The sequence below is a fragment of the Amblyomma americanum genome, chromosome 1, assembly GCF_052857255.1.
Source record: "Amblyomma americanum isolate KBUSLIRL-KWMA chromosome 1, ASM5285725v1, whole genome shotgun sequence".
Lineage (NCBI taxonomy): Eukaryota > Metazoa > Arthropoda > Arachnida > Ixodida > Ixodidae > Amblyomma > Amblyomma americanum.
In genome coordinates this window covers 125,072,543-125,085,543 of record NC_135497.1, presented here as the reverse complement: position 1 = coordinate 125,085,543, position 13,001 = coordinate 125,072,543, and the positions used below count along the sequence as shown (strand labels likewise).

Sequence of the window (13,001 nt, the reverse complement as noted above, 5' to 3'; positions counted from 1 at the left end):
AAGCTGCTGCCAATGAGAGGAAGCTCGGGTATATAGTAACTCGGGTATGTTCGGGGTAAGTTCGGAGGAGCGCCGCATAAGCTGCTGCCAATGAGAGGAAGCTCGGGTATATAGTAACTCGGGTATGTTCGGGGTAAGTTCGGAGGAGCGCCGCATAAGCTGCTGCCAATGAGAGGAAGCTCGGGTATATAGTAACTCGGGTAAGTTCGGGGTAAGTTCGGAGGAGCGCCGCATAAGCTGCTGCCAATGAGAGGAAGCTCGGGTATATAGTAACTCGGGTATGTTCGGGGTAAGTTCGGAGGAGCGCCGCATAAGCTGCTGCAAATGAGAGGAAGCTCGGGTATATAGTAACTCGGGTAAGTTCGGGGTAAGTTCGGAGGAGCGCCGCATAAGCTGCTGCCAATGAGAGGAAGCTCGGGTATATAGTAACTCGGGTATGTTCGGGGTAAGTTCGGAGGAGCGCCGCATAAGCTGCTGCCAATGAGAGGAAGCTCGGGTATATAGTAACTCGGGTATGTTCGGGGTAAGTTCGGAGGAGCGCCGCATAAGCTGCTGCCAATGAGAGGAAGCTCGGGTATATAGTAACTCGGGTAAGTTCGGGGTAAGTTCGGAGGAGCGCCGCATAAGCTGCTGCCAATGAGAGGAAGCTCGGGTATATAGTAACTCGGGTATGTTCGGGGTAAGTTCGGAGGAGCGCCGCATAAGCTGCTGCCAATGAGAGGAAGCTCGGGTATATAGTAACTCGGGTATGTTCGGGGTAAGTTCGGAGGAGCGCCGCATAAGCTGCTGCCAATGAGAGGAAGCTCGGGTATATAGTAACTCGGGTAAGTTCGGGGTAAGTTCGGAGGAGCGCCGCATAAGCTGCTGCCAATGAGAGGAAGCTCGGGTATATAGTAACTCGGGTAAGTTCGGGGTAAGTTCGGAGGAGCGCCGCATAAGCTGCTGCAAATGAGAGGAAGCTCGGGTATATAGTAACTCGGGTAAGTTCGGGGTAAGTTCGGAGGAGCGCCGCATAAGCTGCTGCCAATGAGAGGAAGCTCGGGTATATAGTAACTCGGGTATGTTCGGGGTAAGTTCGGAGGAGCGCCGCATAAGCTGCTGCAAATGAGAGGAAGCTCGGGTATATAGTAACTCGGGTAAGTTCGGGGTAAGTTCGGAGGAGCGCCGCATAAGCTGCGCGAGCAGTTGCTCGGGAAGAGAAACATGGGCGCACAGTATACCTACGGCTGGCTGTGAGAGGAACAGCCATCTGCCAGTGCAGTTGGCGCATCGCTTAACCGCTGCGCCACTGCGCTGGTTGTGGCACGAGGACTCGCCGCCATCTATGAATGCTAAGTAGAGAATGACCAACTCAGCGCATATGGGCGTTAACCCACGGAGCTCCGAATGGTGTGCGGTTTGGTGGCCAGTGCGAACTAAGTTACACAAATGCACTGAATGCCGAAGACATAATCAGCCACAAGCGCACCAACGGAAATAGCAGTAGTGCACAATCCTTTCGCATTCATAGCATGTAAGTACTCTTAAGTGCCACCGGTGATTTTTCGCACTGTGCCTCTTGATACTCGTTGTATAATACAAGTTCCGGCGTAGCCAAAGGGGCTCCTTTCACGGTGGCGCGGGTGGAGCAGTGGTTGTGGTGCTCGGCTGCTGACCCGAAAGACGCGGATGGAGGCGAAATTCTAGAGGCCCGTGTACTGTGCGATGTCAGGGCACGTTAAAGAACCTCAGGTGGTCGAAATTATCCGCAGCCCTCCACTACGGCGTCCCTCGTAGCCTGAGTCGCTTTGGGACGTTAAACCCCCATAAACCATAAACCAAACTAAACCAAAGGCCATGAGATAGCGTAAACTCTTTCATTTCAATGCATTTGATAAATGATACCTCTCACGTAAATGACACGGTCAGCTGCTTTTGATAATCTCTCGAACGTTGTCGGGCTGACGAGTGTCGAGAGAATGTTCGCGGCAAAAACTTCGACATCATCATCCGCGTCGTTTTTTGCCGACTTCTCTACAGAGGCTCAGGATTGCATACCGGCCAGTACAAGCTCGAAGCTACTTAGAGCACTGATAAAGAAAGAAAGCGCCTTTGAATCAACGGAAAATCATGCCGAAGAATGGCAGATCCTTTGCAACAATTTGAGTGAGCAACCTCTATTAGCCATCTTCGATTCGGAAGGAGATCTGAACATAACACGTGATGTTTCACAGAATGTTATATGTTCAACCCTCCTGCAAAGATTTAATAACTCGTGGAAACTAGTATCTTACACTTCACGCGTTACGACTACAGCTCAAGGAAGGTACCCTCAGATTGAGGAGGAGGCTTTGGCGGTAGCCTAAGGATGCGAGAAACCCCACCCTTTTTCAAAAATTCATTCCTGATAGAGATATCATCATCTACTAATTGCAACCTCGAAAAAATCTATACCTATAAATTTCGGTCAAGCACATTTTTCTAACCGGATGTTGTTCACGAACGTAATTTTTATCGCATATCGTAAGATTGCACCAAAACAATCAATATATCCGCAGATCCTTACTCGAATTCTTTCTGGTGAAGATTGACCGACGGCTGAGCTACACACGTGGTTTTTTGCCTTAGAGATATAGTACGCCTCCACTATCTACAGATTTGTTCACCCCTTCTATACGCCACTGAAGTCTCACAGAAATTAGGCGTGCAAACTGACGGGTCATCTTCCGATTTACTTTCGCGAGATGGGCAGTGCAGTGCCAGATTAGAAGTTGCCTTCCTCCAAGTGCGCACATTGAAACGCCTGCCTGTCCACCCGTAGCGGTTGCTTTCACAAGGCAGCGGGATGTGACAAACCGCATTCTTCTTGCAAGTTGTGAACCAATAGTTTTATGAGATACACACGTACACTGCCATCTTGTTCACCCGGTTTTATCCAGCCTCCTTTTAATGGCGGCGCTAGGGCCACCAACCTTGTTCCTAGCTGTGAAAAGAACAGCAACATTATACTTCACCGCGACTTTCTTTAGTCGGCGCGAAATGCTGTGAAGGGAAGGTATCGCAGCCACCTTTTGACGCCGCGCAACCACATCAGCATATCCCGACCGTTTCCTCCCTTGTCTGAACCGGGTCAAAACACGCTCCGACAAAAGCCGGCGAGATGGGGCATTGAAAAACCAGCTACCATGAGCTTGGAATTCTGCCCTGAGAATGCCTCCTCGACACGCCGATGGCATGACTTTCGTAAAGCTGACGTGATGCAGGCGACTGCCAACCTATCCTTCGCTAACCTCGAATGGTCTGACTCGTAACCAAGAATAGGCTTCCCCGACCTGGAGCTGTATAGTCTCAGGTCGGGTCAGTGCTAGTGATGTGCTGGCACAACGATGACTATCGTTCGGTGTCCGCCTTTTCACTGGTTTGGGTCTTGTGTGCGCACATCGATGCGCGAGTCTTCTTTTGCCTCTTTCCTTCAATAAAATTTCAGTTGATAGTCCAGCCTCTATCCTGTTTTCTTCTCTTTTCCTGTGTTGCGTCCTTTGACTGCTTTTAAGATGAATCACGACCAACTCGCCCAGTCGTCAGCCTTGTCCATCAATATGTTCATAACAGCAAATTGCAATATTCCAAAGATACCTAACAATTATTGTAAAAAAACACATCCCATTGGCTATCTATGCTCGAGCGAAGGAAAAACTTTAAGAACGAGGTTTTGCTACGCATCGGATTTTTAGACCGTTCCCATCAATATGTTCATAAGTCTCTTGCAATATTCCACTGATATGCCTCACAATTAAAAACTATCCCCAAATGCAGCGTTTTCCGCTTCGTTTGCTGAACCGCCACTTCCAAATTGGAATATGCACCAAGGAAGAAACTATAGCACTGGCTGACATGCTGCATTACAAGCTTCATTAGAAAAGTCAGCAAAGGACGAAGCGAATGATGATGTCGAAGTTCATGCCGGGAACATTCTCTCGTCGCTCGTCAGCCAGACATTTCAGAGATTATCAAAAGAAACTGGCTGTGTCATTTACCTAAGAGATGACAGTCATCAGATGCCTTGGAATGATGAGAGTTTACAGTGTCAGATGGCCATGATGTACTTACATACAAGCAAAAGAGAGGAGACGCGGTGCGCGGATTTCCGGTTGGTACCAACTAACACTCTCGCGTTCCCACGGTATGCGCACACGAACGCGATGGACGTTACAACTGCCCAGGCGTACGGCTCGATTTATTCTGGGGCAACCGCTAGCGTCGTCATGTGCCACACCACTGTAAGGCTGTTCTGTTGGAGCCCTACATTACATGATGGTACGAAACTCTTCTGGGAACGTCTGAGTATGCAAGCGGTACTATAAGTAAAATTTAGGTATTATCCGATTCCACGATTTCAATTATTACTGGTTTTATCAGTGGATGCGCACTTACGAACATTGCCCCAAAATAAGTCTGCAACAAAGTACGAAACGAAAGCGCTTTTTATTTTCGTCTACTATCTTGTGGCGTGTGCGCGTTTTGCGCTGTTCGACTATTTTAGGTATGAGCCACCAACTGGCTCAAACTTCCACTTCACTGAACACTGAGTAGCTCCCAAGAGACGCCCTAGGGTGCAGTGCGCCATCCACGGCAGCTTTCTGCTGCTGCGCATGCGAAGCTACGAGCGCAAGGCAGCGACTTCCAGAAATGTGTGGTTGGCTCGTGAGCGCTGGAGGGAAGAACACATGCGAAAGCCGTCGCCTCGCGTTCCCAGCTTCTCCCTCTGAAAGTAGTGGCACAGCTGCGACCAAGCTACCATGCAAGGAGCGGTCGCTTTCGTTCAGCGTCGTAATTGTATGCGTGGCTGAAGAGGTGCTGAGACGGGTGCTTTTCCTCCCAGACGCAGAGGCAGCATGGGGAGCAGCCCGGGCACGCGAGCCTGCTACGCAGCGGCCGGCATCTTCACGCTGTCGGGCTTCCTGCTGTCAGGCGCCAGCGTGGCCATCGTGATGATGATCGTGCGCGACGACAAGCTCGACGAGCAGCTCTGGACGGCCGCCGTGCTCGTGGTGGGCGTCAGCTTCGGCGTGCTCTGCCTGGGCATCCTGGTGTGCGCCTGCGCCATGTGCAAGCGCATGGCCGCCAGCCAGGCGGCGCTGGACAAGGCCGAGGCAGTGCGCGAGCAGGGCGCCAAGCGGAGGCTTCCGCCGGCCGCCGCCTTTCCGGCGGGACACGTGGCTGCCGTGCGCGTCTGGAGCACGGCCGGCTCGCTGGACCCGCTGCTGCCCGGACAAGTGGCCGCCGGAGAGAGCCCCTCCGAGGCCGAGGATGACGAGCAGCCCCGCGAGGAGGTCGCCTAGGGTGCAGCGGCGGCGGCCGACCCTCGCGGAGACACGCGTAGAATGGCTGACCGACCAAAGTCTGCGCCAAAAGGACCGGGAAGTACGGAGCTCGACACAAGCCCCTGCGACATTGCGAGACTAGGCCGGTGGTTCGAGATGTCGTCTTCATCACGTTGCGCGTTAGGGCCACTGTTTCAGAGCCCCTGTTAACCTAGAAAGCCCGCTGAGACGGTATTAAGGTTGCTGCAACTCATGGCAGTATATTTTTGAGGGGCTCTAACATAGGGCATGCACTTTCTTGTTATCTCTCATCAGAAACTCGCAGCAGCAATTACGCAGCTACCGAACAAAAAAAAGTGTGACTGGTGGTTTTTCTACCAGCTAGGTTTGCGCATGTCTAGACGACCCGTCATTCGTTTCTCTGCCAGAAGAAGTTGCAGAGGCGAACCAACTTTAAAACGGAGCGAAAATACTGCGCAAGGTTTTTGTTTTCTTGGAGGAGAAATGTCTAGTCAGTGTAGGACCCTGAGCAGTTGCTTGCCAGCCCACTGTTGTGAAGAATCAGTTCAAAAATAAATTTGCAGTAAAGTTATAGCCAGGAAGGCAGGAAGGAAGCTCGACAGGAAGCCAAGACTTTCCCAGAGCCATGTAATCAAAAGTCTGGTCCTGGTATGAGTCGTGTACAGATTGACTGCATAGTAGAAACGCATTCTATGTATCCCGCTAAATTGATCTGCACTCGGGAGGACACGGCAGTGTCCCATGGTCAGTACCCTTTATACCTGAGCCTTTAGTTTCGAACATACGTCTTGACAAAGCAGCGACCATATCAGTCTGGTTCGTAGCTGTAGAAGCCGCGTTTGACAGTGGCAGCGAAATGAGAAAGCGTCTAGGTACTAGACCTATGGCGCACTAATAAAACAAAACGACAGAAATATGATTGTGACGCAGGCTTAAGAGACTGCTGCTTTGACATGGCCTGTATCACAATATAGGGGCATCATTTTTGCATTTTACTACGACCTTCGAGGGCACAAACGTACAAGTCTAAATCTATGGGCGCTCTTCTATTTTTTTTTTGCCCGTTCTGTCGTGCATTATAGGTCCAGCTGCAGTGAACAGTTGTGAGCGACTTACAGCTTTCTGATAGAGCGCATTGCTTGAAAACAAATTTTCAGACGGAAAATGGCGGCTGTTTGCAGTCAGGGTGAGGAAAAGGAAGTATGGTCGCGAATTGAATCAATGTGACCGCGCTCTAAAAAAAATCTATTTATCTGAAAAACTCTCTGTGCCCCCCAATTCTTGGTCAATCCCCCTATGTGGGCATGTGCCATTGTATGGGGGTAACAACAACAACAGCGCTCTAAAGGTAATGACTGATGGACCTGCGTGCGCACCGCGCTGTGTCAGAACATATTCAAAGGTGGTGGTTATGGGACAGAACGACACCTTTTAGGGTGAAGTTTCTTTTTTTATAGTGTATACAGCAGAAACACGTGAATTTCTGGCGGTGCCAAATGATGCTCCAATAAGCGAAAAAGGAATAGAAATGAGCGCATGCAGTTCATCTTGAAGACGGGCGCTCCGTGAGTAGCACCATACGCCACTAAGGCGCACACAGGAGTCGCTGGACAGCACATGCACATTTTAATTACCACACCTAGAGCAAGGCCACAGGTGATACACATTGAAGAAGGTGTGGCGCATTTGTACAGGCGGTCATCCCTCGCTCATCGACGTGACATGGTTGTGGCTAAAACGAGCCTGACATGCTCTCTTCATCGTTCTGAAAGGTTGATAGCATATTGTGTCCTCTATGGAACAGCATTTATATTCTTACGCATCACAACTGCCGCGTCACACACACAATGAAGGAAAAAAACAGCCGGATTGTTCGCCAAATGGGTTTCTCACACGGCTGGCATTCGGTTTAGCTTAGTGCATAAATTTGCCGGGACAAGAGCCCCTTCGCTATAGCCCATCCAACCCCAGCACTTGCTCACGTAACACTACAATAAAATACCCGTCTTACGATCCATTTCATATCCCTTTCCATTTGTCCGTGACGTATATCGTCTCTAAAGCATCAGTAGATAGGAAAGCAAGCGACCAATCACAGACGAGGCCGTTGTGGTCGCGGCGCTGACACTAGCCATCCCCGTGCCTCCGTATCTAGTCCGGCTAAGTCGCACACCATGCTGCGCCAATTCGTCGCACATCCGGCGCCAAGTTTCTTTGCCGGGACTTGACTGGAGCCGATTAAGCTCTCTTCAGGCCGGTCAAACGTGGCATCAGGGGACTGTTTCTCTCACGATCAGCGTGACGCCTTCTCCCAGGGCCTACGTCACTGGAAGAAGCAACCAATGGTACAGGACTAAATAAATGGGAAATGAAATGGATCGTTAGAAAATATGGCCCCTGGTGTACTCTTCAAATGTCGTCGTTGCTCTTCTGCGAGTTTAAAAGCGTTTAATACAAACAAGCCTTGTAATAAAATCGCCGTAACATATCGGCATATCGCCATTAAGGCATGGGCACAAATTCTGATGCCCATAGCGGGCAAGTGCCAGTGTGTGTGAATGGACTAGACGCCCTAGACTGTACCATGATCTTGGCCTGCATTTGATTGCACCCGGTTCCTAAAGCAAGCTCAGCATTTTACTCTTTAAACGATCGAAAGATGGCAGTTTAACTTAATTGTTCCAGGACTGGCATTTCAGCAGAACGAGCATCCACTACAGACGCGGCAAGGTGTCGTGTATTTTTGTGTGTTTGCGCATACCGACTCATGTTTCTTGTGCCAGATGAAGAGAAACAAGAAATGTCATATTGACGTGGTGCCAGAGAAATCCACATTTTGAGATTACACAGAAATTTTGTCTGTGATCACATTCGCTGCTGCTCATTTACTGCTATGTAGGGAAGAAATAATTATCAGTACTTGAGTTTCTCCTGCGATATGTCTTAGCTCGTTTAGCTACTGTGATTACTTGTGTTTGTGTGTATGTGTGTGTGTGTGTGCAGGATTCTGCGGACCATAGAACATGAGCTGACACCTTTTGAGAACGAAATACACGAGCACGACGTCCAACTTTAAGAGATGCCTCGATATTTACAGATACGTCACGAAAAAAAAAACTTATTCGCGAACTGTTACGAAGAAACACCGTGCCAAGTATCAGCGCCCTTTCTGGTTGATGTCTCTCGTGTCGTCTTTTTCCTTATCGTCCCCCGTGAAAACACGAAATAAAACGGCAGTCAACATTGTACTGTACTCTGTACGTGTCCTTTTTCTGTACGCTTTTAAAGTGTGCCTTCATGCGGCTCAATCGCCGAATGGGGTAACATTTTTGAACTACAACGTGCGTGCTGCTCAGTGCCAGTCGATTGCTTTGGAGAAGGCTTTCCAGAGACGGCTTATTACAGCGACAGCTGTACGGCTTACACTCCAATAGGCGCGCGAGTTGGATGCTTGAACGCAAAACTGAAGCGCCTCACAGCTGCCGCGACGCAAAACAGTAGAGAGGAAGGAAGCAAGCCCACAGCCTTGGGCATCGGGCGTCTACCCCCAGTTATCATAGTCGTCGAGGCGCGAACAGATAAACAAGGAATGGCGGCCGAACAAAGAGGAAGGAGTGGCCGCGACTGCGTACTTGCAATACGGATACCGTGAACGCTAGCAATTGGCCACGCTATTATGACGAACATGGCACAGGAACATGGAAGTACACGACATCCTTTAGCCCAGCACGCTTTAACATCCAAAACACGTGGCTGATACCGACTCAAGAGGGCGACTGGCAGCATCGACGAGCCGTCCTGAAATCGGGTCTACAAAAAAGTTATCGCAGTGGTCGCGTGTCACGCAGACAATTGTCAATATTTTTCCATCACTGAATGAACAAACAAACAAAAAAGAACTAGATAAAACATTGACGCAACCAGTAATGGACTTCCGAGAAACTCACCACAAACCGAAGCAACACTAACATTTGGTCGCGTTAGCACATACGTGCCTTCTTGTCCATGATAGTCACAAAGTCAGCGCTTTGTAGACCGCTGGAAAGGTTTTGCTTTTTTTCTAACTTCCAGTTCACTGCACTCAGCAGAACTTCAAAAATGCGGAGAACTCTGATCTCTTGGTGTATACCAATAGACGCTACTATAGCCTTCGGGTCTGCGAAGAATTAACTCCGCGAAAAACCCCGCTCCGAGAAAGCGATAAAGCGATGCAAGAAAATTCATTTTACTCTTCACTCCTCACTGTGGTTTCGAACTAGCGTCTGCGGCTCCCGACCGCACGGTTCCTCGCCCCTCAAAGAATAGGAACAGTTTTAGGTGAAGCGAACGACAAATCCTCCAAGTGGATTCTCAACAGCGCCATGCCCCGAGGTGAAGTAGCGGACATCTCAAGCACCCTTTGCTGTTGCAGGTACAAGAACGGACAGGTTTTCAGGAAGCACGTAGCCAGAACTTTTTTTTTTTTGCCTTCGTTTGCACTTAACGGTGCAGCGGCGCAAGTTGTGTGCGTTCGTGTAGCACAAGTCGGAGCAGGTTGCCCTGCGCAGCAGACTGGAATCTGAATTTCTAACTTCGCCGTTACTCGACGTCTCCCGAGAGACGTGACCTTAAGGTTATTGCCGGGAAGGAAGTAAGGAAAGAAAAACTGGGCTCCCTGGTTTCCTTCAGCCTTCTCTTACGTGCTCGGCTCCTTGCGATGGGTGAGTAAGGCGGAATTTCAGCGGTAAACAGAATAAAAAGGTCTGCCTGGCTGTTGGTTAGCAAAATAATTCACCCTTTAACATCAATATTCGCTGCGAGTGCTTGAAATGAACGCGAAGATAGCGAAAGCTGGTGTCTGGAACGCGTGCGGTACACATTTCGCTATCATAAACATGCTAGCTCTGCAGTTTAGTTATGTTACTATCGGTACACGCTTTTCATAGAAGGAAACTGAGCTCACAAAGCTGCAGCGGGAAAGTATGCTAACGTTGCCTAACAAAGCCCTATGCTCGTATAATCAAATCAAATCAAATCAAATCAATTTATTCAAACATCCTGAGATGCTTAGGGGCACGGACAAAAAGCCAAAGGTGGCTTGACGAGGTCCGTGCCCCTTACAAGGCATACAGTGGAATACGCGGAATGTTTAAAAATACAGGCAGTGAAATCAGCAGAAAACGGAGAAAACGCAGAAAACGCAGCTGCCCACAAGGCAGAAAGGCGTACAAAATAAAAAAAAACGAAAAATGCAGATAACGAAAGGCAAACAGAAACTTGAGGTGTACGGATCATGAAAAATGTAGTGCACAAAAGTGGCTAAGAATAAAAAAATGCACGGCACGAAAGTGAAGTGAAGAAAAAAAAACGAGAACAAAATAATACACATCTCTGTAACTGGGCTTATTTCACAAACAAAACAAAGAAACTCATAATATTGTCACGTACATTTCTTTGGTTAGAGAAACATGCTGCGCAGATCCCTGAACGACTTGTTGAAGACAGCTCGGTTATCTTCACCGGACAGTTCGTTCAGGATAGCTGGCAGACGATATTTCAACATTTGTTTCCCGTAATTTGTGCGGCATATATAAACTTTCCATTTTTCCGGACTTCGTGTAAAATACACAGGATAATTCGTAGCAAGTGCGGCTAGCACTGCTAAAGAATTGTCGTGTTTAATTATTTCTGACTTGTAGTGACGGATTAGTCTGTAGGAATATAAAAATTCTATACCGATTATGTTAAATTTCTTAAATAATTCGGCTGTGTATGAAAAACGAGGGACTTTTGCAATAATGCGGATAGCACGTTTCTGTAAACGCAGCAGTTTATTAGTATTATTAAGCGTTGTAGTCCCCCAGACAAGCGCGCCATAATTCAATACCGAGGAAAAAAGGGAATTGTATAATAATACGTTAACTGATATAGGAAAAGATGAACCGTAGCGACGCAAATAGCCAGTCGTACGCGAGAGCTTCCCGGAGAGGTAGGTAATGTGGTCGTCCCACGACATATTTTCTGAAAAAATGACCCCTAGTGTTTTAAAATGGCGAACCACTTCAATTGTAGTGTTGTTTATTGCAAGGGATGGAATACAAATATCTTTTTGACGGGGATGAAAGATCACTGCTTTTGTCTTTGCAACGTTGATCTTTAATTCATTCTCCGTTGCCCAAGTATTTATATGTCCCAGTGTCCTGTTTGCTCGATCGGCTAAATTGATGCTCGATTGTCCAGAAAAAAACACACTTGTGTCATCGGCGTATATAATATAGTCAGCAGATTTGTCGATATTAACAATATCATTGACATAAATTAAAAACAGGAAGGGCCCTAAAATACTCCCCTGAGGGACACCCGAAACTACTGGTTTAATAGCTAAGCGTTGTCTTTGAATATCGACAAATTGTGTGCGATGCTGTAAGTAAGAAGATATTAAAGAGAGAACTTTGCCGCGAAAACCGTAGTATTCCATCTTCTTAAGCAGGATGCGGCGATTGATGAGATCAAAGGCTTTCGTGAAATCTAAAAAGAGGCCTAACACGATATTTTTTATTTTCAAAATTCTGTAATATCAGCTCCTTTTAAGCTGCGCTGCCACCGCTGCCAAGAAACCGTTGTGTGTCCAGCCGCTCCTTTTAAGCTGTATCCAGTCGTCGGTGGCGCCGCATAGGATGCGCAGAAGCCAGTCCTTACACCCAGGGTGCAGCGGCACGGTAGATTCCGGTCACTCTTCTTTAAGCCTTGCAACGGTGCGAGCAGCTGCAAAATATGACAGATAAGGCGTCAGGTTGTGAACGATGCGCTGCCACCGCTGCCAAGAAACCGTCGTGTGTCCAGCCGCTCCTTTTAAGCTGTATCCAGTCGTCGGTGGCGCCGCAGAGGATGCGCAGAAGCCAGTCCTTACACCCAGGGCGCAGCGGCATGGTAGATTCCGGTTACTTTTCTTTAAGCCTTGCAACGGTGCGAGCAGCTGCCAAATGTGACAGATAAGGCGTCAGGCTGTGAACGATGCGCTGCCACCGCTGCCAATCATAACAGTGAAGCAGCTAGAGTCTGCCATGCTCAAGTGGGAACGTGGTGTTAAAGGAAACTGCTGTGCGTTCGTGTTCCTGGTTATGATTCATCGAGTGCTCCCTGAACAGTAGACCTGGACGACAACCATGTCCCCTGTTCATGGCCCAAAGTGCAGCACATGGATGCGTGTTGCCTAGATAGCGCTCAAGTGTATTGGGCCGAGAAAAGGCAAAGAGAAAATGTACAAAACGTTTCTTTTTACAGAAAAAAAAGAAAAGATTGGAAAAAAAAGACAAGTCTAAAGAGGGAGCAAAACGAGTAGACTACACTGACTTTGATCACCACGTAGGGCATTCGTGATTAACATTTGCGTTCACAGATTCTTACTTGTTGATGTACACCATTTGCGATCTGTTGAGGGTCCACTGCACACGTCTTTAGTAAGGGATCACTTCTGCGTGTCAGCACCGCAGCTGTTGCTAACGGTTCCAAGAATCGCTGAAAACGTCCCTGACAAAGCCTTTAAAGCCTGTTGAAGCGCTGCTTATCTAAGAGTGATGGCGGTGAAAGCACCGATTTCGACTCTGTCGTTTGTAGAACCATACAGCGACTGCTGTGAGTGAAAGGAAGAGGATTTGTTCTCGGTCAGCGTTCCAGACGTCGCAGCTACCCGAGCTT

General features: G+C 48.4%; 1 protein-coding gene across 1 annotated transcript in view; it reads left to right on the top strand.

Moving 5' to 3' along the window:
- The window catches only part of LOC144113623 (uncharacterized), a 209,076-nt gene extending 200,506 nt beyond the window's left edge, over window positions 1-8,570 (top strand). Inside the window, exon 2 of the mRNA XM_077646784.1 lies at window positions 4,862-8,570. Coding sequence (XP_077502910.1) covers window positions 4,875-5,321 — 447 coding nt within the window. The 5' untranslated portion in view covers window positions 4,862-4,874 and the 3' untranslated portion in view covers window positions 5,322-8,570. The remainder of the gene's footprint in view (window positions 1-4,861) is intronic.
- Window positions 8,571-13,001: the final 4,431 nt, after the last annotated feature.